The 24916-nt window shown below is 42.4% G+C and overlaps 1 protein-coding gene across 3 annotated transcripts in view; it reads right to left on the bottom strand.

Moving 5' to 3' along the window:
• Positions 1–557: 557 nt before the first annotated feature.
• The window catches only part of FLT4 (fms related receptor tyrosine kinase 4), a 266815-nt gene continuing 242456 nt past the window's right edge, over positions 558–24916 (bottom strand). For 2 of the 3 annotated variants that reach the window (XM_033927002.1, XM_033927004.1), the window contains 5 exons: positions 18967–19072; positions 12727–12866; positions 9654–9774; positions 8108–8193; positions 558–1621 (listed from right to left, as the gene is read on the bottom strand). In XM_033927002.1, coding sequence (XP_033782893.1) covers positions 1402–1621; positions 8108–8193; positions 9654–9774; positions 12727–12866; positions 18967–19072 — 673 coding nt within the window. In that variant the 3' untranslated portion in view covers positions 558–1401. The remainder of the gene's footprint in view (positions 1622–8107; positions 8194–9653; positions 9775–12726; positions 12867–18966; positions 19073–24916) is intronic. The other variant, XM_033927003.1, reaches the window with a different exon arrangement.

Genomic DNA, 24916 nt, shown 5'->3' with positions numbered 1-24916 from the left:
GCAAGCAGAAGCTCTCTGGGTTAAAGCATAGCTTGTAGAAGGATTCTCTGAGAGGGGGAGGTGAAGATGGGAAGGAGAGGTAAGTGGGAGATGCAAATAGAAAACCTTAGCTTAGTCAACAGAAGGAAACATCAGCCACTGAAAAAGTCATTGCGGATCAGAACATTCTGTATCAGTACTCCCTCAGCGTGATGCCATATGTTTATTACAATGGGGGCACTTAGGAGTCTTTAATACATCCAAATTGGAGCGGAGCCATTACTGAATTCTTTTTTAGTGGGTCCTGGGTGCTCTCAGAATCTGACACTGCATTCCAAGATGGCTATATTTCTCCTGCACTTAAATACCAAAATGTGAAGCATGTCATTTTCTACTCCTCTTGTCAAATTTATGCAATCTTAACGGCTCCCGCGGTGTACTCATGATAAGTGGCATTTCACTTAGCTTCATTTTGCTGGCTTCTCTAAAAAAACAAAACAAAAAAACACCCCATAAAAATCACCCTTATACTGAAATATGGTGTAAGTGGGAAAAAAGTACCCAAACGAGACAGGACAGACCTGTAAATGTTTATCAGTATTGTCCTGCGCATTTAGCATGATGCCTGGAAGCAGTAATTGAGTATTGTAAGAATGGACAAAGCTACGTCTCGACTATTTCTGCACATTAACTAACAATGGATAAAAGAATAAAGAGAAATAATTCTGTTGGGAGAATAGAAAGAGTCAAAAATGCAAACAAAACTCTAGGGCTCAAATGAAATGGCATAGTGGAAGTCAATTATGAAAAGATCCTATACGTAATAAAATGGCGGCATCTGATTGACTAATATCAACATTCTGATTTATAATTAGCCACATACTAGCAGTATTAAGACATGGATATTATAATCACAGCATCCCCTCTGTGCACATTGACTTTGTCCCATCCTTCTTCTGATGCACCCTGATCCCTGCAGAGAAGGTGACAGACGGGCCCATTTCAAGTCTTCTCTTCATTAAAAAATAAAAAGAATGACTTAGATATATTCAGAGGGAGTGGGAACAGAGAGCTACCAGTGCCTCTCTATCCACCGAGTCATTTTCCAACCTTTATCGAGTAGAGCGGTACTCAGTTCTTGCTCACCAACCTCACCTCTCCTACTGTTCCCTTCACTTTCACCACGGTCATTGCATTTCAATGGCAGAATCCAAGTTGTAACGTTGCATAGCTTTGCCTGGCACACCCCTCAGTATCGTCTTCCCTTTCCTACTATCTCAAATTTCTTGTTCTCACTTGGGTTTCCTGTTGTCTTGTTATAGGCTGAAGCAAAAGCTCTGCCCTGCAGTAACTGTACAGCGCCGATGCAAGGCCAACGGAAGTTGGACGTCTGCTACTGTGTCTGTACGGAGTCCGATTGCTTTAGTACTGGTCCGAGAAGAAGGAAGCATGGATGGTGGTTGGACTTGCGGTCTCGCCTGGTGGGGTGTAGCTGTCCCCTTCCGAGTGTTCTGATAATTCTCCGTATTCGCTGTTGTAAAACATTTGGCCTCCAATATGACATTGGTAGGATGGTCGATACCTGTCCCTGTGGCATGAGTGTTGTGGTATCGGCTCTGTATTTCGGCTGCTCCCTTTTCTGCTGTGAAGGAAACAAAAACGAGAAACGGTCATAACTGACAGACAATAGCTGTTCCAACAAGTTTTTCGTGGCAACTGTTAGTAATATTTCTTCTGAACCTTCTATTAGTATAAATTCAACTCAGTATATAATTTATCCAACGATTAAAATTTTGGGAGTTATTTTAGACCAGCATCTTACAATTCATGCTCAGATAGATGCTGTAGTGCGTAAACGTCACTTCACATTATAGAAATTGCGAACAATTAGATCTTATTTTGAATGTACTGCTTTTAGATTACTGGTTCAGTCGTTACTACTGAGTCTTCTCGATTATTACATTACATTAGTGATTTCTATTCCGCTTGTACCTTGCGGTTCAAAGCGGATTACATAAGAAGAAGCTGGACATTTCCAGGAGGGTACGTGACATTTAGGTAAGACATAGTAACAGAATGAGTATAGACTTGGTAACATTGGATGAAAGCAGTTATATTACATTACATATCAAATCTTTTTCCAGGCGTTGGTAGGTAATATGAATCGGTAGGATGAATTAGGTTTTTTTTTTTGTTTGTTTGTTTTTTGGTCGGTTGAGGATATGGTGTCAGGGAGTGGGTAAACCTGGTCGGTGTATGTGGAAGAGGAGATTAGGTGTTTTGAATATGCTTTTTGAAAAGTAGCGTTTTGATTTCTTTGCGGAATGCTTTGAAGTCAGATGTTGAGGTTAACAATCTGGTTATGGAGGGTTCGAGTTTTGCTGCATGCGTTGCTATGAGATTATCATAAAGCTTTTTACGATGAGTGCCGTTGAGTGGTGGGTATGAGAATGGTGTCAGTGTTCTTCTTATTCTGGGTGGAAGGTTACGATGTAGGCGATCGATTAGATAGGCAGGTGCTGTACCGTTGAGTACTTTGAAGATTAGACAGTATAGTTTGAATTGGATTCTGGCTCTAATCGGTAGCCAATGTGAGTCTAGGTAGGCGTTAGTTATGTGGTCATATTTTCCGAGGGAATAGATTAGTCTGAGAGCCGTGTTCTGAATGGTCTGTAGTTTTTTGATCATTTTTGTAGGACATGGTAGATATAGGATGTTGCAGTAGTCCACAAGTCCTAGTACCAGGGATTGAACAATGATCCTGTAGTGTTCTTTGTTGAAGAATTTCCTTATTTTTCGTAAGTTGCGCATTGTGAAGAATGCTTTTTGGGTAGTTTTGTTGATTTGAGTCTGCATAGTGCAGCATCTATCTATCAGCACTCCCAGGATTTTGAGGGAGGTCTGGATTGGGTGTTTGGTAGTTTTAATTTCCAGGTCTGTCATGGATGGGATTTTGTCCGTTTCAAGCATTAAGAATTATTGTAATATTATCTTTCTGACAGTCATCAAAAAAGAATTGGCAAGACTTACAATAATACAGAATACAGCGGTCAGAATAAGAACATAAGAAGTTGCCTCCACTGGGTCAGACCAGAGGTCCATTGCACCTAGCAGTCCGCTCCCGCGGTGGCCCATCAGGCCTATGATCTGTGAAGTGGTCCCTGACTATTCCTATAACCTACCTCTACTTCTATCTGTACCCCTCAATCCCCTTATCCTTTAGGAACCTATCTAAACCTTCCTTGAACCCCTGTAGCGTGCTCTGGCCTATCACAACCTCCGGAAGCGTGTTACCATCCTCTGGGTAAAAAAGAACTTCCTAGCGTTTGTTCTAAACCTGTCCCCTTTCAATTTCTCCGAGTGCCCCTTGTACTTGTGGTTCTCCACAGTCTGAAGAATCTGATTTATGGCCTGAAGAAATTTGATCATGTTACACCCTTTTATCGTGAATTGCATTGGCTGCCAATGGAGGCCCGGGAATTGTTTAAACTAGGTTGTTTCTGGTACAGCTCCTTCTTACTTAGTCAATAGATTTTCTTTAGCAACATACAGACATAGCAGAAGAACTCATCCTTTGTTTAATTTTCCATCTGTCCAGGGTTGCAGGAGTAAGAAATTTTTGAATCATACTTTGGCATCTCAGACAGCTCTTCATGACAACGAATTCTGAATATTGTTGCTTACTACCCATTCCTATGGCCATTTTAGAAAACCATTGAAGACCTATCTTTTTTCTAAATATTTGACTGTTTAACGAATCATCTTATTTCATGTAAAATGTTATGTCATATGTTATGTTATGTTATTTATGGTACATTTAATGTACCGTCAGACTGTCGGGCCAGGCATCAACAGAGGTACCCCAGTGTGAGAAATGAGGAGAAGGTGCCCTTCTGAATCCTGCCATGGCATTTGATGAAGTTATATCAAGTAGTAGAAGATCACAGACATATTTTGATACTGACAGGTAACATTCTCTGGTATATATGAGTGCACTGGTTGATGTTGTGTATGTGGCACCAAGTGGAATTGAGATACAATTTTCAATATTTATAGATTTATATGAGTATTTGTAGGTATATATGAGGGCAGGTGCTGAATACGGGAATGCATTAGACCTATAAAGCGAAGCTGTCCTACCTTTATGTTATGGCTGTATTTGAAATGCTACGTTATCAACTATGCTATATTCACTAAGTCTGTATTATCCTCTAGTTCACTTCCTGTCTATATTGTGAATGTACTCTTGTAACCCGTTCTGGGATTCTTTGGGAGGACAGGCTTTAAAAAATGAATAAATAAATAACCTCCAGTTGCCTTTGAAGTGTATAACAAAGCCTCTTTCCAAATCATTGATTTAAAGCCAAAGGAAAGGGGATGAGACTTGTATACCGCCTTTTTTTGTGGTGCAGGTTACAGGAACTTAGTTTGTTCTTGGGATAATGGAGGATTAAATGACTTGCATGGGGTCACAAGGAGCAGCACTGGGATTGATCCCACAACCTCAGGGTGCTGAGGCAGAATATCTTCCACTAGGCCAATCCTCAGCTCCAAGCTCTATGTGGGGTCTTCACCGGGAGCTGTACGAGAAAAGACTTGAATATGTACTCGTATATACTAGAGGAAACGGACGGAGAGAGGAGATATGATACAGATGTTCAGATACATGAAAGATATAAATGAACAACCAAATGTTTTCTGAAAACAGAGAGCATAGAGAACATGACATTAGGGGAGGGGCAAGGGTTATGGGATTTGATATACAGGCAGTCCCCAAGTTACAGACGCCTGACTTAAGTATGATTTGTACTTAAGAACACAGTTGAGGCTTCATTTGATTTCACTGAGCAGTATTTCCAGAGGCAAAGCCATAGACTCCTACACTTCTCCTGTATCATATTCAGGAGTGATGGCCACGTCAAAAATAGTGTGTAGTTGTGCATGCTATACCTTAGAGCATTGGTCTCAAACTCCAACCCTTTGCAGGACCACGTTTTGGATTTGTAGGTACTTGGAGGGCCTCAGAAAAATTAGTTAATGTCTTATTAAAGAAATGACAATTTTGCATGAGGTAAAACTCTTGTTTATAAATCTTTCCTTTTGGCTAAGTCTTAATAATAATATTGTAACTTACAGTCAAAGAGACGTATGATCAAGAAACTGTTTTATTTTACTTTTGTGTTTATGATAAACATACCGAGGGCCTCAAAATAGTACCTGGTGGGCTGAATGTGGCCCCTGGGCTGCAAGTTTGAGACCACTGCCTTAGCGGGAACTGACTCTCACACACAGGGTCAAAGGTCATGGATTTCTGTGGTACAACCAAAGCAGTTTAAGTATATTATATGCAGAGAGAATACAGGGGGGTGGCCTGCACAGAATAGCAGGTACAATATAGGAAAGACCTGCGCAATCATACAAGAAAAAGAAAAGGGAAAAAAATCCACTCCATATAAAATACATTAATATCTTCGTAAATCTTTCAGAAACTGCCATTTTTACAGTATATTATGTGAGTTGGAGATAATATGGGATACAAGATTTTGTAAATAAATACATTAATCTTCTGCCTAGAGTGCAGCAGTGGCCAAAAAAGAAAACAGGATGGTAGGAATTATAAGAAAAGGGATGGTAAAGAAAACCAAGAATGTTTTAATGCATCTGTATTGCTCCATAATGCTACGTCACCGTGAGTATTGTGCTCCGTTCTGGTTGTTGCATCTCCAAAAAGATATAGCAGAATTAGAACAGGTTCAAAGAAGAGCAACCAAAATGATAAAGGGGACGGAACTCCTCTCATAAGAGACAGCTGAGGGGGGGGGGACATGATTGAGGTCTACAAAATCCTCAGTGGTGTAGAGCGCGTAAAAGGGAATCAATTTTTTACTTTTTCAAAAAGTACAAAAACAAGGATGTTACACTGAACATTTTAAAAACATTTTTCAGTCAGCAAATAGCTCAACTCTAGAATTGTTGCCAGGGGATCTGGTAGTGATTAACATATCTGGGTTTAAAAAAACAGTTTGGACAAATTCCTGGAGGAAAAATCCATAGTCTGCTTTGAGATAGACATGGGGGAAGCCATTCCTGGAGGAAAAATCAAGTTTCAAGTTTCAAGTTTATTTAATTCTTGATGAATCGCCTATTACAAATTCTAGGCGATGTACATATTACAGTTTAGATAGAAGAAACTTACAAAACAAATACAAATTACAAATTTAAAACAATACATACATGAGTTTGAGGAGTAGGGATAAAAGTTACAATATTTGGGTTTGGTTAAAAAAGGAAAAAAACAAAAGGAAGGGAACTATAAAACCAAAGCACCATGTAAGAAGTAAATTTTAAATTAGTTGAAAATAACTAATTTTAAAAATCATAGGCATCTTTAAATAAATAGGTCTTTAAAAGTGTTTTAAATTTTACAATATCTTGTTCAGATTGAATATACTGAGGCAATGTCTGCTTTGAGATAGACATGGGGGAAGCCACTGCTTGCCCTGGAATCGGTAGCATGGAATGTTGTTGTTATTTGGGATTCTGTACCTGTGACTTAGATTGGCCATTGTTGGAAGAAGGATAGTGGGCTAGATGGACCATTGCTCCATGGCTATTCTTATGTAATTAATTGATTTTCACTTATAAATGCTACTCATATGTAGAGATGTTTCTAAAGTATTTCCTAAAATATTAATAATGTTAGAGTTGGTTCTTTAGCTGATGGGTTTTTTTTGTACAGTAAACTCAGTATAAACTGGATGAGTGCTATCAACAGATTTTCTTCAGGGGTTCTTACCAGCATTACCCCATTTGTTAAGACATTGTTAATTTCATTCACTAATTTAATAGAGAGAGCCCCATCTAGCATATCATGGTGCTGGAATCTAGAACAGGTGGTTGTTGGGGATGAAGGACAATGAGAAAATACTCCCTGGCTGGTGATGTTATGGGACCAAACTCGGAACGTGTGTTACGGTAGGTTGGCTGCTAGCTTTGTATTTAAAATTTCATTGGCTGCCAATGGAATTTAGGATTAAACTTACGATCCTGATGTTGGCACATAGAACATTATTTCAGCTACAGCCTTCATATCTTTTTTTTCCCCCAAAACTTTATTGATTTTCATATATCAACAATACAATACAAAAGTATATAAACATATAATACATCAAGAAAAGCACAATCATCTTACAGACATACATGAGCATTTAAACCCACCCACCCATCCAACAAAAACATAAATACATAGGGCTCCTTTTACTAAGCTGCGTTAGGGCATTAACGAGCGGAATAGCGCGCGCCGAGTTGCCGCGCGCACTAGACCTTAATGCCAACATTGAGCTGGCGTTAGTTCTAGCCTTGTAGCGCGCGGTAATATCCTGCGTGCGCTAAAAACGCTAGCGCACCTTAGTAAAAGGAGCCCTAAGAGTTTTTCAATAACCTTTCTCTATTTAAAGTAGTAACGTAATCCCACTCTCCTCCCACCCACCTGAATATATGTATTCAAAGGGCTAAAATTAAGATAAAAGTATCTCTCCCCCCACCCTCACCCTCACGCCTTCATATCTTTCTAACTTGGTGCTCTTTTACGCCCCAAGGCGTTTATTACGATCTCTGAACGATAACAGGGTAGTCGTTCCTCACATCTCGAAGGCACATCTTGCATCAACTAGAGATTGTGCGTTTTTTAATTTAGTTCCGCGGTTATGGAATAACCTGCCCATAGACTTAAGAAAAGAAGAATCCTATATAAATTTTAAGACGTTTAAAAGCACATTTTTTTTCAATTGGCTTTCCCAAATTAGAACAGAGTTAGGGCCTGTGATCTGTGTTTATATAATGGTTGATTCTGTAATGGAGAATTTTTAGCTGTCTGTATAAATTATGGTTCATTGAGATTTGAATGTTTTACTGTTTTGTCATTAGAATGGTTTTTATGGAGATGTAGTTTGTTATAATATTTATGAAGAAAAAATTTTTTTTTATATACTTTTGTTCTTAATCTTTATCTATTTTTAATGGAGTTCTTTTCTTGATGAATGTGATTTATGCATTGTAAACCGCTTGGATCCTTTTAGGCCGTTATGAGGTATATAAAGTTTCTAATAAACAAATGTAAATGAGTTACCTGACTCCACCTTCTGTTCTGTGTCTCTTTTCTATCCTCTCAAATTCTTCAGATGCCAACACCATTCCACTATCTGTCTGGTTGTCCTGCAGAGAAGAAAGACGTGATAAGCGCCTACCATGGTTAAGCAGTCCAAGCTAGGATCATAACAACACAACATCAAATTCAATCCATTCAAACTTTGCCTGCTCAAGTCTTTCTTTTTTTTTTTTTTTTCTGGTGACCCCACAAGGCAGTCGACGTTCCTCAGTGGGTTGAGAACTGAAGAAAGCCACCATCAGGGCTGAGCTTTTGAATGCATTGTGTCAGCTCAGTTGCTCACACAAGTCACAGTTGCCCAAGCTCTCAAAGGGATCGATATAGTCCTTTCTGTGATTCTGCTAGATTTATGAATGGACACAAGGGCCTGGATTCAGCCAATCGAGAGGCACGTTTTCTAAAAAAATGCTCCCCAGGCAGGTCGCCTATATTAAAGGCGCCTCTGGGAGCCTAGGGAGGCCCGCAAGCCCGCCTAAGCTCACCTAAGGCTAGGCGGTAGCCTTAGGCGAACTAGGCAGCCCTACGTGTCTCCCTAGTAGAGCGGGAGACGCTTACAATGTAAGTAGACGCGGCCACTATACTTAATCGCGGCATGGGATCTCCCTGCCACGTTTAGTAATCTAATACCTCCCGCTCTCTAGTACCCTTGTCCCTCTCTATCTTCTTATTTCCTTTCCTATAACCCTTCATTGTAGTTCCTTTCTATTCTAACTCTGTAAACCGTGCCGAGCTCTACGTTCGCAGAGATGGCGCGGTATACAAACCTAAGGTTTAGTTTATTTTAGTAGTTTAGTTTAGTATAGCGGTCACGGCTATGGCCATCAGTCTCCCCTCCCCCCGACGATGGCGGCAGGAGGGTGCCCAACCCCTCCTGTCAAAAGACTCCCTACGATCACCAGCAGGAAGGTGCTCAACCCTTCCTGCTGGTAGACCCCCCCCACCCGCCCCTGAAGATCTCCAGGAGGGTGCCCAACCCCTCCTGTCGAAAGACTCCCCACGATCACCGGCAGGAAGGTGCTCAATATTTCCTGCCGGTAGACCCCCACCCCACCCCCGACGACCATGGCAGGAGGGTGCCCAACCCCTCCTGCCAAAAGACCCCCCCATGATCGCCGGCAGGAAGTTGCTCAACCCTTCCTGCCGGACCCACCCAACAAAACTGTTACAGGGAAAGTTGCAGATTAATCTTAACATAACATAAGAATTTATTTCTAGATCGCCATTACCATAAAGTTCAATTTGGTTTACAAAAGACGAGCTATGATACATAAATCAACGTGAAGAATATGTTAGTATTAAGAGCTAAGAAATTTTAATAAACAAGAAAGTCTTAAGTTGTTTCCTGTAATGAAGGTAAGAAATGGACAATGATGAAAGCCGCTTGAAATTCTTGTCCCATAAAGCAATTTGAAAAGAATCTTCTGAGTCTTTGTGATGAATTACGGCGAAGGAATGCCCTTGATGTCTTCATTCTCCTTTCTGTATTGTGCTGATGATAAATACTCACCGGGTGAGATTTATAGGAGGTGCATGTCATGGGAAACTCTTCAAAGGTTTTCACCCTGGACGGACATCGAATCTGATTTCCTCCAGTGAAACAGCCCGGAAATGACACACAATTGTAGTATCTGTTTAAGGGGGAACACATCTGTTTAGCCCAAACATTCTGTCATGATGTAGAACTTGACAAAGTGGTGCCCCACAGAAGCAGAGGCGTAGCAAGACACTCAATTTTGGGCAGACCTGAGCCCAAAGTGGGTAGGCACCAGAACCCCGCTCCCTACCTTGCATCGCTCCTTCCCTTTCTCCCCCAGGCAATCGGGAGTCTCTTAACTCCACTCCCCCAACCTTCTGGTATCTTTTACGTCTTTCAGTTCTTCACCAAAAGTAGCTAGTGTCTCATATCTGCTGCTCACACTGGCCCAGAGCCTTCCCTCCATTGCATCAGAGGGAAAACATAGAGTAAGTGCCAGCCGTGGGTATGTTCACTGCCGTTGAAGAACTGAAGGATTTAGAAAGTGCTGGGGATTGGAGGGAGTGGAGTTAAGAGACCCCCCCAGCAACTGGGAAGGATGGAGGGAAAGATTCTGGGAGTCTTTAGCTTGGGTATCTCTGCCAGTCACATCACAGCTGTGCCACTGCTGGGTGGATCTGGGTTCAAAGTGGGTAGACTTATGTCCACCTGGGCCCACCTGTAGCTATGCCGTTGCACAGAAATGCAGATCAGGGAATGTCTGAGGAGATCCGAATTCCAAGAAAATTTGGCTTTATTGAGTATCCAAAAGGGTCCTTGGAACTGTTTAGCATAATAAAGCAAAATTATATTGGAATTCTTGTCTTCTCAGTCTTACCCTTTGGTCTTCCTCATTGTGTTTCCTAAGTAGACCATGAGGCCCTGATTCTACAAAGTGCGTCCCGATTTTAGGCAGCTGTAGGCATCCTACAGCTGTCTAATCAGCCAATTGGGATGCACATTTTTTAAAGAAATGCTCCCCAGGCAGGCCGCCTATATTGAAGGCGAGGCCCGCAAGACACCTAAGATCGCCTAAGGGCCTTAGGCGGGCCTTAGGCGAACCTAGGCGGCCCTACGCGTCTTCCTAGTAGAGGAAGAGACGCTTACAATGTAGGCCAACAAAATGCTGGTCTACATTGTAAGTAGACGCGGCCGCTATACTTATTGCGGCAAGGGATCTCTCTGCTGCTATAAGTATAGCGGGCCGCGGCCGCCTGTCCAATTGCTGCCAGGAGGGTGCCCAAACCCTCCTGCCAGAAGATGCCCCCCCGAAACTACTGACTGCCCCCCCCCCCCGACACTACCGATCGCTGGCAGGAGAGTGCCCAATCCCTCCTGCCAGAAGATGCCCCCCCCCCGACACTACCGACCGCCTCCCCCGATACTACCGATCGCTGGCAGGAGAGTGCCCAATCCCTCCTGCCGGAAGATGCACCTCCTCTGCACCCCCCCCCCCCCGCGCTAACAGCCCTCAAACCTCCCCCCAATCAAACTAACCTTTCCTTGTTGGCCAGACGGGATTTGCCCGTCCAGCCGGCAGGCCCGTCTTGTCGAAATGAGGCAGGCCCGCCCCTTCCCGGCCCATCCTTCCAAAGCCTAAGGCCTGATTGGCCCAGGCTCTAGAAGCCTGGACCAATCAGGCCTTAGGCATAGTGGGTCCGCCCATCCCCACTTAATCTAAGGTCTGATTGGCCCAGGCTCTAGGCGCCTGGGCCAATCAGGCCTTAGACTTAGAGATCGTGCAGGTAAAAAAGAGACTTGAACCAGAACATCAGAATGTATTCCCCCCCAGATGGATTTTTCATTTGCTTGTCTTTCTCAGTTGTTGGCTCTGTGATCCCCAAAGCAACACAGTTATTCGATAGAAATCTGTAGCTGCTGAATAGAAGCAAATATTCACAATACCTAGTTGCGGAATTTCAAGTAAATAATAATAATTAACCCCCCCCTCTCCAGAAAAAGAAGAGAATGGATTACAGAAGATGAAGTAGAACACTTTTATTAAAATAGCCCAACATGGCCATGTTTCGCCTAATGCAGGCTACTTCAGAATAGAGAATGACACGGGGACAAATTTTCCCATCCCGTTGAGTTCTTTTCCTGTCCCTGCAAGCTCCATCCTCATAAGAATTCAAAGCTTGAGCAATTAAGGCAGAGCTTATAGGAATGGAGCAGAGACAGCGACAAAACTCACGGGGACGGGATGGGGAAATTAAGTTTCTGCGGGAACGGGGACAAATTTGTCCCCGTGTCATTCTCTACTCCCTACCTCACATTATAAAACATTCAAAGCAACAGTATCAGAACCTACGAAAGCAATGCCTTGGAAGGCTAGAAGCCCACATATACGTAACAGGAGGAATTAAAACCTAGTAAATTCCAAAGGCATCTTTAATGAGCCAGGCTATTAAAAGATGTACAGTGGTGCCTCACACAACGAACTTAATTGGTTCCAGGAGCAAGTTTGTTATGCGAAAAGTTCGTTATGTGAAACGCGTTTTCCCATAACAATACATGTTAAAAAAAATAATTCGTTCTGTAGCATAAAATATGCTAAGATGATATAAAAAAAGATAAATTTTTTGTTATTATTTTTATTTAGATACATCTAAAAACATAATTGTTTTTTAAAACAACACACATTTTTTAAATTTAAAGACAGACTAAGTAGAGTCTAATTTTACAGTGAGAGAGGGCAGTCTCAGCGGCAAAAACTGGGACTTAACTGTTCATTTTTTTTTTTTCTCTAGCATCGGGGAAGCGGCGAGAGTAGCTCCGCCCCCCCCAATGCATCAGCAGTAGGCGCCGGGCCCCTGCGAGCCGACGGTCCGCCACTGCACAGGGAGCCAGGCGGAGAGAGGGCAGTTAAGCGCAGTGCCTGCGCGGAAGGATGCAGCTCGGGCGACTTCGTTGTGTGAAACGAAGTTCGTTGTAGGAAGCAAGACATGAAGTTCGTTGTGCGCAGCGTTCGCTGTGCGAGGCGTTCGTTATGCGAGGCACCACTGTATTATGTTCTTTTTAGTTAACGGCCACCAGTGGCAAGTTTGCTGCATCAGTCAGGATTTACCTCACAGCTAAGTTGTGGCAGTGAAGCCGCACGTCGAACTCCTCTTCGTCAGAGTTCTGCTGAGCAGAGGAAGGCACCTGGGAGAAGCCATCATCTTCGGAGCTCTGAGAGTCATTCAGCGGAATGTAGTCTTTGCCTTCCTGTTGAAGGAAGAAAAAATACAGGAATACCTACGGAGCCAACATTAAAAAAACCCAACAACAACAAATGGAGGCACGTACCCCTGGTGCTAAACATTCTTCGATATCACCAGAATTCTAAGAACCCTAAGAATTGCCGCTGCTGGGTCAGACCATTGGTCCATCGTGCCTAGCAGTCCACTCACGCGGTGGCCCATAGGTCAAAGACCAGTGCCCTAACTGAGACTAGCTTTACCTGTGTACTTTCTGCTTTGTATGAAGTAAGACTGAAATCTTATTTCTGAAAAAAAAGGTATTAGTAGAAGGACAGAGAAATCTGGGCGAAAGCAGTAAAAGAAATGAGGATAGAGAGGTCCTGATTCTAAGTAATCAGAGAGGCCCTGATTCTAGTAATCAGAGAGGACCTGATTCTAAGTAATCAAAGAGGCCCTGATTCTAAATAATCAGAGAGGCCCTGATTCTAAGTAATCAGAGAGGCCCTGATTCTAAGTAATCAGAGAGGTCCTGATTCTAAATAATCAGAGAGGCCCTGATTCTAAGTAATCAGAGTGGCCCTTATTCTAGTAATCAGAGAGGACCTGATTTTAAGTAATCAAAGAGGCCCTGATTCTAAATAATCAGAGAGGCCCTGATTCTAAGTAATCAGAGTGGCCCTTATTCTAAGTAATCAGAGTGGCACTAAGTAATCAGAGAGGCCCTGATTCTAAGTAATCAGAGAGGCCCTGATTCTAAGTAATCAGAGTGGCCCTTATTCTAAGTAATCAGAGTGGCACTAAGTAATCAGAGAGGCCCTGATTCTAAGTAATCAGAGAGGCCCTGATTCTAAGTAATCAGAGTGGCCCTTATTCTAAGTAATCAGAGTGGCACTAAGTAATCAGAGAGGCCCTGATTCTAAGTAATCAAAGAGGCCCTGATTCTAAGTAATCAGAGAGGTCCTGATTATAAGTAATCAGAGAGGTCCTGATTATAAGTAATCAGAGTGGCCCTTATTCTAGTAATCAGAGAGGTCCTGATTCTAAGTAATCAGAGTGGCCCTTATTCTAAGTAATCAGAGTGGCACTAAGTATTCATAGAGGCCCTGATTCTAAGTAATCAAAGAGGCCCTGATTCTAAGTAATCAGAGAGGTCCTGATTATAAGTAATCAGAGAGGTCCTGATTATAAGTAATCAGAGTGGCCCTTATTCTAGTAATCAGAGAGGTCCTGATTATAAGTAATCAGAGAGGTCCTGATTATAAGTAATCAGAGTGGCCCTTATTCTAGTAATCAGAGAGGTCCTGATTATAAGTAATCAGAGTGGCCCTTATTCTAAGTAATCAGAGTGGCCCTAAGTAATTAGAGAGGCCCTGATTCTAGTAATCATAATAGAAAAGGTATGTTGATCTATAGGCTCAATAATTTCAATGAGTTATCCTGGAAAACATCATGGCGGAAGCTGACAGTGAGTGCAGCAAAACCGCATACTATGGAAAATGAAACTGAACATACGGATCAATAAACCTTTTATATCATGATTTAACAGCAAGACTCCTGAGGCAGGCCTTCTCGGGCCGAAATACGATCGTGTCAAGTCTGGTATAAAATAAAAAAGGATTGAGCACCATCACCAGATGGTGATACCGCTATACCCTATACTCTTTCGTTGTCATTTTTGTGCTTCTCACTCTTGTGAAGGCAGTTTCTCCTGTTTGTTTTGTAAAAGGAGCCCTTTCTTAGGCAGCAGTAGGCATCTTACTGCCACCTAGCTTAATTCTTTTAATTGGTGATACACAGCGTGGTAACTGACCGCATCATTTAAAACCAATTAAAAAATTATTTTATAAGATGGAGGCGCATTATGACGCCTAATGCCACTGTAGGTGTGGCTACTGTTTGAAGTGACATTAGGCGTCATAAAATGCCTCTGTAGCAAGCGATTCTTGTGAAAGGTGGGCGCTGGAAAAGTAAGCTTTTGAAACTCTGGCCTACATTTCCAGTGCCTACCTTTCATGAAGCCGTGATTCTAGAAACAAAAAGTCACTCCATATGTATTGAATCAGAAAAAAAATCTAAAAATGTTCTTCTTTACTGTTTTTAGGAACTGTGCTCAGAGACATGAAGGCTAGAAAACCTCCTCACCACCCAATCATTGCATAGTTCAATACAGTGTCAGAAGAATGGTATAGAGAGCGAATAGAATGCTAGGTATAATCAAGAAGGGTATTACAGCCAGGACGAAAGAAGTTATCCTGCCGCTGTATCGGGCGATGGTGCGCCCACACCTGGAATACTGTGTCCAGTTTTGGTCGCCATACCTTAAGAAGGATATGGCGTTACTCGAGAGAGCTCAGAGAAGAGCGACACGTCTGATAAAAGGGATGGAAAACCTTTCATACGCTGAGAGATTGGAGAAACTGGGTCTCTTTTCCCTGGAGAAGAGGAGACTTAGAGGGGATATGATAGAGACTTACAAGATCATGAAGGGCATAGAGAGAGTAGAGAGGGACAGATTCTTCAAACTTTCAAAAAATAAAAGAACAAGAGGGCATTCGGAAAAGTTGAAAGGGGACAGATTCAATACAAATGCCAGGAAGTTCTTCTTTACCCAATGTGTGGTGGACACTTGGAATGCGCTTCCAGAGGACGTTATAGGGCAGAATACAGTACTGGGATTTAAGAGAGGATTGGACATTTTTCTGCTGGAAAAGGGAATAGAAGGGTATAAATAGAGGATTACTGCTCAGGTCCTGGACCTGTTGGGCCGCCGCGTGAGCGGATTGCTGGGCAAGATGGACCTCAGGTCTGACCCAGCAGAGGCATTGCTTATGTTCTATGTTCTCTAGTTGATTAGGCAAAACCAAACAGGTTATAGCTTTATCATTTTGGGTATGAGACTCTAAAAAGAATAAAACTTAGCTTTAGAGAATCGCTGGTTCCGACATGCACGTTTCGATACTGGATAATGAGGAGGTACGAATTTTTGCAGTTAGCACCGGAGTTCTAACAATATATGAGACTTCATTGCCCACTTTTTTGGAAGGGTTCAGCAGTGGCTTTTCGGTTCCCTGACGCAGTATCGAAACGTGCACGTCGGAACCAGCGATTCTCTAAAGCTAAGTTTTATTCTTTTTAGAGTCTCATACCCAAAATGATAAAGCTATAACCTGTTTGGTTTTGCGTATTCAACTAGAGAGAGATATACCATTCTTCTGACACTGTATTGAACTATGCAATGATTGGGTGGTGAGGCGGTTTTCTAGCCTTCATGTCTCTGAGCACAGTTCCTAAAAACAGTAAAGAAGAACAATTTAGATTTTTTTTTCTGATTCAATACATATGGAGTGATTTTTTGTTTGTTTATGTTCTCTTTTGTCACTCAACAGCTTAGTACTGTGTGAGTTATATTGCCTCTCTTTTTGGTTTTTTGACTGAGTCTGCGATTCTAGAAACGGCAGCGTTGCATTGTTCACACATGATCGGCAGCTGTATTTTTAGGTGGCCACCGATAACGTTGCTGTTGATAGAATCTGGTCCATAAAGTCTAAGGGAAGAATCAACTGCCATTTTACTTATTATCAACCTCAAGATGTTCCCGCCCCTCCCCCCCCCCCCAACACCGAGACACATTCAAAGCATACAATATGAATGTGATCTAAAATATGAACACTTTATCTTCACACAGACTTTGTGGGAGAAGTTCTTGCCAGCGAGAGGAGATTGAGACCCTGGAATCACTTGATGCCAGCAGTAGAGAATGACATGGGGACAGATTTTTCCCCCAACCCCACGGGAACTCATTTTCCCGTCCCACCCTGGCAAGTTCTTTTCCTGTCCCTGCCTCGTTGCTGCAAGCTCCGTCCTCATCTGCACAAGCCTCAAACACTTTAAAATCCTAAGTAGCAACATTCTAGAGCTCAGCTTGTGATGTCATAATGCCCCATTCCACCAATGCCTAAGCTCCGTCCTCATCCGCACAAGCCTCAAACACTTTAAAATCATAAGTGTTCGAGGCTTGTGCGGTTAAGGCAGAGCTTACAGGAATGGGGCAGGGACAAAACTCACGGGGACGGGACGGGGATATTGAGTTCCTGCGGGGATGGGTAGAAATTTGTCCCCATGTCATTCTCCAGTCAGCAGAACGGGATGGGGGAAGCTGGACCTCTTAGGATCCCTTGATCTGGATATTGGGGTGAAGGTTTGGGGCACCTGAGCCCCTTGATGTCAGCGAGTGGGTTGAGGTTGGAAGGTAAGAAGCTCACAGACCTTTCTTCTCAGGAAGGGTGGTGGGCTTGCTATCTAATCACAGTTTTGTAACTACTGCAGTTCACACTGGCTACCACAAAAATTGCTTTCAACGCCCAATGTACATAATATGCCTTTATACCCTTTAGAAACCCAAGTCAAACTGTTTTCTAATACCTACGGCATATTGAAATTGGCATGCTAACAAAGATTTCAAAGTGCAGAGCATTATAAAGAAGCCCTAATGATTTCCACCCTGAGTCTGCTGTGGATACAGCAACACAGTCAGAATCGAAGTAATAATAATAATAATTTTATTTATAACCCGCTATACCCTAACAGTTCAGAGCGGTTTACAACAAAGAGAATGTGCCAGACCGCAGATGAAACACATATCTAATTATATAACTTGCATGGCTGAGGTTCTTAAGCAAAAATTTTCATACGAATGAGATTTCACAGGTTTCCTTAAACATTTGGTAAGGGAAAGAATTCACAAATAGAGGTTTTGCAGATAAATTTGTCATACAAATAGGATTTCACAGATTTCCTAACATTTAATAAGACAAATAGGGCACTTAAGGTATTACTCCGGACACGAGCCTGGTAAGCTAAAGTTTTGTCCAGGAATCTTTTTACAATACTGTTCCCCCTCCGAATCTGCGGATTCGGTTATTTGCAATTTTTTTTAAAAAAAAAAAACCAAAACTCTGCATCGGACCTTCCCCAGACATTACCTGGTGGTCTAGAGACGACGAAGGGCAGGATTGATTGTCCTACGCTCCTGCCCCGTGCAGAGCCGTCATCAAAATGGCTGCCATGATTTCCCGTAGTCTCAAAACTACAACGGGAACTCACGGCAGCCATTTTGATGACGGCTTTGCACAGGGCAGGAGCGTTTGACGATCGATTCTGCCCCGCGTCGCTGCTAGACCACCAGGTAAGGTCTGGGGAAGGTCCGGGACATTGGAGGGAAGTGGGGGGTGGGTCAGGGCCGGCCCTACAAAATTATCCATGATTTTTCAATATTCATGGGCCGGATCTGCTCCTAACCCCTGCAAATATTGAGGTTCTGCTGTATATCCTTTTAGCGAAGGAAAAGAAAATAGAGAAGTTCTCTGCATGGGTCGAAGGTTTGACAAGATAAGTGGGAGCAAGTCCTGCCAGTGTTTTGTAGCACAAACATGCAAGTTTGAAAATAATTCTGGCAGCCAGTGTAAATTTCTGTAATATTTGGTAATGTGATCTGATTTTTTTCAACCCACATATCAAACGTACTGCACCATTTTGAAGTTTTTAGAACTTTGAGTTATAATGAGCCTCAATTCGTGACCAGGATGTTAATACCATATAGTTCCCCACGATCTCTCCGTTCGACTTCCCATAATCTTCTCTCCATTCCCTCTCTGAAAATCATAGGCATCAAAAGGCACGACATGTTTTCGGTTATGGCCCCTCAACTATGGAACCTTTTACCTCAACATATTAGAGAACTAAAAGACTTATCATCATTTAAAAAAAACCTTAAAAACTTACCTTTTCAATGATGCATTCGATCTTTTACTTTCCATTCAATAATCTTTTTTTTTCATCTAATAATATATGAAGCCAATTTGGCACCAAATTTACCCTCCCTTTTGTTCATTCCATTAATGTTTTTCTTTCTTACTTGATCAGCATTGTAACTTTTCCCCCCTTTTTCCCTCACAACTCATGTTAGTTTTACCCTATAATGTCAATGCCACTTTGTACGTCAGCATCCGATATTTATTTGTATATTTTTTTTATTATATTGTACATCGCTTAGTAAATTAAATAAGCGATTCATTAAATCCGAATAAAAACTTGAAACTTAAAGCAACGTCATACAGCAGGCTTACTTGTTGCACGTTCTCCTGAAGCAGGTTTCCTAGAATCTCCACCAGATCCGAGAATGTTGGCCGCTCTTTGGGGTCTCCGTGCCAGCAGCTGAGCATAATACGATAGCTGTAGAAAGAAAAAAAAAAAAAAAATCACTTATTTATTTAAAAATTTATATACCGCATACAACTATGCGGTTTCCATATCACATACATAAAATCTTGTTTCCTCACGATTATCACATATAACATAGACATCATCATTAATCGTCCCTGTTATAAACAGGGATAGAGCGCAAATTCAATCAATTCAGAAATACAAGCAAGCTTTAAAACTACAAAGCCATGGCATAGAGGGAGATATACAAAGATGGATAGGCAAATGGCTGGAAAACCGAAAGCAGAGAGTGGGCATAAATGGGAAGTTCTCCGACTGGGAGAAAGTGACTAGTGGTGTACCCCAGGGCTCGGTACTTGGGCCGATCCTTTTTAATATTTATATCAATGACCTGGAGGAAGGAACATCCAGTGAGATCATCAAGTTTGCAGATGATACAAAACTATGCCGGGCAATCAGATCGCAGGAGGATAGAGAGAAACTCCAGAGCGACTTGTGTCGGTTAGAAACATGGGCGGAGAAATGGCAGATGAAGTTCAATGTGGAGAAATGCAAGGTAATGCATTTAGGCAATAAGAATAAGGAATACGAGTATACAATGTCAGGTGCAACTCTGGGGAAGAGTGAACAAGAAAGGGACCTGGGTGTACTGATAGATAGGACCCTGAAGCCGTCGGCACAATGCGCGGCAGCGGCAAAGAAGGCAAATAGAATGTTGGGCATGATAAAGAAAGGAATCTCGAGTAGATCGGAGAAAGTTATAATGCCGCTTTATAGGGCAATGGTCAGACCACACTTGGAATACTGCGTCCAACATTGGTCTCCCTACCTAAAGAAGGATATAAAACTGCTGGAGAGGGTGCAGAGACGAGCAACAAAACTGGTGAAGGGTATGGAGAGACTGGAATATGAGGATAGACTTATAACACTGGGATTGTTCTCCCTTGAGAAAAGGAGAATGCGTGGGGATATGATCGAGACCTTCAAAATACTGAAAGGAATCGACAAAATAGAGCAGAGAAGATTATTTACATTGTCCAATTTGACACGGACTAGAGGACATGTAATGAAGCTAAGGGGGGACAGGTTCAGGACTAATGTCAGGAAGTTCTGCTTCACTCAGAGAGTGGTTGACACCTGGAATGCCCTCCCAGAGGAGATTATTGCGGAATCGACAGTCCTAGGCTTCAAGGGCAAACTAGATGCATATCTCCTTAAGAGAGGCATATAAAGATATGGTGGACTATAAATTACGCCAGGTGTACACCTGGCGGGGCCTCCGCGTGTGCGGATCGCCGGACTTGATGGACCGAAGGTCTGATCCGGAGATGGCAGTTCTTATGTTCTTATGTTCTTAAATCATACATTGCTGTCAAAACAGTTCTAAAAGGCGATTATTAACTGAAATATACTTTAGCATAGGAAGGCATTGGCAATTAATTGAGTTTTCAGCATTTTCTTAAAATTCATCCTCCCCATACAAAAGTGCAGGATCCCAGGCAAGGCATTCCATAGTTCTACGCCAGCCACGGATATCATTGTTGCTCCGATCCTAGCATGCATAGTCGACATTCTACCTTCCAAACTTAATTTCATCCCATTTACGTCTCTAAGCTCTCTTCTCGGTTTATAGATCTCAAAGAGTTCTTGTAAGAGCTTTGGGGAAGCATGATATAATGTCTGATGTATAATCGCAACAATCTTAAACTGTGCTCTTTGTTCAACACGGGAGTTATAGGGGTACTCCTTGGAACCCCTGTGATTAATTTTGCAGTGGAGTTGATAAGCATTTGCAAAGCCCTCAACTTCCCATACAGAACTCCTTTTATGCGATTTTCACCAGTGAGAAGCATCCTCTAACAGAGAGGAATAAACATACATCTCTGGGAAGACTTTTTTTTTTTTTTTTTACAAAGATATAATAATAATAATAATTTTATTCTTGTATACCGCATTACCGTGGAAGTTCTATGCAGTTAACATATGAAGAGACTGTACATTTACAGCGAAGTTACAATTTCGTTAATGTTACATTTACAATATTAGACGATACATATTCGGTCATAAGCTCGATACAGCGGTGTTATAAATGTCAGTATTACATGAGGCGGTAGGGGTCAAGGGGAAAGAGGTCAGAAGGAGGGAGGGAGGATAAATCAGAGGAATTTGTCAAAAAGGTAGGTTTTAGTTAGCTTCCTGAATGTTTGATAGTGGGGGGGGAATTGGAGATGAGAGTAGAGAGGCATTTGTTCCATTTGCCCGCTTGGAATGCTAGTGATCAGTCAAGGAATTTTTTGTAGAGGCAGCCCTTCAGGGAGGGGAATGAGAACAGATAGGTATTTCGGGTACGAGAGGGGCCAGTAATTTCAAGGTGCTCAGATAGGTAGATTGGTGAAGAGCCTGCTAAGGTTTTGAAGCACAGGCAAGCGAATTTGAAGGTGATTCTTGCCTCCACCGGCAGCCAGTGAAGTTTGGCGTAGTAGGGGCAAACGTGGTCATATTTTTTGAGGCCGAAGATGAGGCGGATGGCGGCATTTTGTACTATTCTTAGACGTTTGATGATGTTTTTATAGGCTCCTAGGTATATGATATTACAGTAGTCCAGTATGCTTAAGATTAATGATTAGACCAGTAAGCGGAAAGAGAGGTGGTCAAAGTGGTGTTTGATGGTGCGAAGTTTCCAGAGGGTGCAGAAGCATTTTTTGACCTGGGCACTGGTGTGGTCTTCGAAGGTTAAGCATCTATCTAGGATGACTCCGAGTATTTTTATGGAGGGGTTGATAGGATAATCAAGGCCGTTCAGTTTCATGGAGGTGTTTGTTATTTTGTGGTTAGGGCTAGCCAGGAAGATTTTGGTTTTTTCAGAGTTCAATTTTAATTTAAATTGTGAGGTCCATAGTTCTAACTTGGTGAGGATGGAGGATGTGAGTTGTTCTGTTTGTTGGGTGAGAGAAGTTAGGGGGATTATGATGGTGATGTCATCGGCGTAAATGAATGATTTGAGGTTTAGGTCGGCTAGTGTCCGTGCAAGAGGTGCCAAGCCTGGCTATTAGAAGACTAGAGCACAGTTACAGTGGCTTAGCCTTCCCCGTGCCCTTCTTTCCCCCCACTGTTTCTTCTGCACCTCCTTTCACTCATTCCCGCCCTCCACTCAATCTCCCTTCTCCCCGTCTACCTCTGTAAATCTTTGCCAGTTTGAGTGACTTCTCGTTCGCGCCGGCATTGGGTTTCCCTTTGATGTCACTTCCTGTCCCCGTGACCCGGAAGTGATTCAGAGGGGAACCAGGCTGGCGCGAGCAACAGGTGGGGAGGTTGCTCACACCGACGAAGACCTACAGAGGTAAGGGGTGTGGGGGGGAGGGATGGCGTGAGCGTGGCATGGCAGGGCGGAGTGGTGCCAGCGCCTAGGCCAGTCCACCCCCCCTTACTAAGCTACTGCACAATCATCATGGGTTACCATTAAGACGTGTTATTATACCACTAATTTGTGATCTCATTTTATAGGGACCCTCTAACTAAAGGATGCTAAACCCTAATAAGCCCCTGAAGCATTTGGGGGTAATTTGTCGTTTCCTACATGCTAAAGGTGCTTTATTTACTTTTCAAAAATATTTTTTTTGAGGTTGCATTGAATTGTTGAGTGAATTTGCATGGAAGTTTTATTCACTTAGCGCATGCTACCTGAATATTGCAGACAACGCAAGCGCATTTAGGGGGGAATTCATCAAGGGGTGAAAATGGATTTAGCACATGCTAACGATTTGCACGCGCTAAATACTAAAATGCCCATTAATATTCCTATGGGCGTCTTAGCTTTTGGCATGCACTAACCATTCGTGTGCACTAAATTGGTTAGCGTGTGCTAAATCTGTTAGCGCCTCTTGATGAATTCCCCCCTAAGTGCCTCCTGCATAGGAGGAGGTAAGTGCTCCCATGTTAATTATTTGCAGTTCTTCTTTCAGACTAAGGGGGTGGCCATGGGGGCCATGGTGGCCCCGTCCGTCGCCTGCCTATACATGTCTGAATATGAAGACAAATATGTCTACACTTCTAGATGGTTTAGTAAAGTTGGTCTATGGAGAAGGTATATAGACGATGTCTTCTTCTTGTGGAATGGGGAGTGTGACGAATTGGAAGAATTCCTAAAAGAGTTGAATCAGGCAGATCCTAATATAACTCTTACTCATGAAGTAAGTAGTGACAGGGTATCCTTTTTGGATATCCAAGTAGTAAAATCTCAGATCAACTCTCAAGTATGTTATGACACTACTCTGTATAGGAAACCTTCCGATCGAAACACTCTCCTACACTATCATAGTCATCATCCAAAACCTCTCAGGGACATCATCCCGGTGGGACAATTTTTAAGGTTGCGGAGGATCTGCTCTGACGAGTGGGACTTTCAACAGCAGGCCACGCTTTTATACACAAAGTTTTTGGAGAGAGGTTACCCTCCCCGGGTAGTCAAACGGGCATGGAAGAGAGCCCGTAACTGTCAGCGGGAGTGGCTATTTCATCCCCAACAAAGGGAGAACAGTGGGGCCGTGGTATGTGTATTGCCTTATTCCAATCGAAGTCAACAAATTAGAAAAATTATTTTGAAACACTGGCCAGTGCTGCAGGTACATGAGAGCTTGAATGACATCCCTTTATTTGCCCACACTAGGGGCCGGAACTTAGGTCAGATTTTGAAACACCGTGACCCTGCCCAACAGAACAGAGAGGGTCCTCACGTACGTTGTCATCAGTGTGTGTATTGCCCTCATGTCCTCAACACTGACCGAGTGATAATTCCTCAAACAGGGGGCAAGAAATTCTATTTAAGAACAGGCACTAATTGTTTGTCATCTGCAGTAATATATTGTATTATTTGCCCTTGTAGGCTATATTATATAGGACACACTCGGCGTGCTATTAAAATTCGCATTGCAGAACATTTGAGCAATATAAGATGCAAACGTGTTACTGCCCCCTTAGTCAGTCATTGGATTGAACAACAGCACTCCATTGAGGAATTACAATATACTGTTCTTATGTGTGCTCATAAAAAATCTGGAAATATTACTCAACATCTTCTTTATTTAGAGCAGAAGTTTATATTTCAATGGCATACCTTGGCCCCAGCAGGATTAAACAATGATATTGAATGGTTTCAACTATAATCTTTCAATCATGATGTAAGGAGTGATGACATAGCAGGTAGCAAAAGGGGAGTGTATTTAAAGCGTGGCCTGCTGGGAAGTTCCTCTTGTCAGCAGTGCGTGTGTGTGCAGTATGGAGTGTTTGTGCCGGTAAGTTGCAGAGAGAGTGTTTATATTGAGTATTTCAAAATGTAGTGTTTATTAAGTTAGCAAGCTGTGTGGTGTAGTGTTGATTTGAGTCATCTTGTATTTGTAGTACCCCTCCTGAAGAAGCCAGCGGGTGAAACCTAGGTTGGGGGGGGGGTCGGTATTGTGAATAAACGGAGGAGCCCGGAGCAGTTACGTGTATCATCCACACCATTCAAAGTTAAGTTGCTGTTAAATTTATTATTTTATTTTCTTCAAGTTTATGTGTTGCTATTTAGTCTTTGTTTGGTGGAGGAGACTGTGAACAACAATGATGGTCTCCTTAACAGCTGCTCCGTGAACTTGTTTCACCGGACCTCAGCTGCGGGTCTGAGTGTTCACTTAACCACATCAACTTGTGTTGTAATTTGTGTTTGAAGCAAAACAAAGGTGATTAGTACAACAGTGATTTATAAGTATCACCTTGGATAAATATATTCCCTTGCTGTTTTTTAATTATTTGCAGTTGCCATGCACTAATGACATTAGCATATGGACTCCATATAAAAAACTATGAAAAAGCTTT

The sequence above is a fragment of the Geotrypetes seraphini genome, chromosome 18, assembly GCF_902459505.1.
Source record: "Geotrypetes seraphini chromosome 18, aGeoSer1.1, whole genome shotgun sequence".
In the NCBI taxonomy this organism is placed as follows: domain Eukaryota; kingdom Metazoa; phylum Chordata; class Amphibia; order Gymnophiona; family Dermophiidae; genus Geotrypetes; species Geotrypetes seraphini.
The sequence above is the reverse complement of the archived record's forward strand: the minus strand, read 5'-3'. Positions and strand labels throughout refer to the sequence as shown.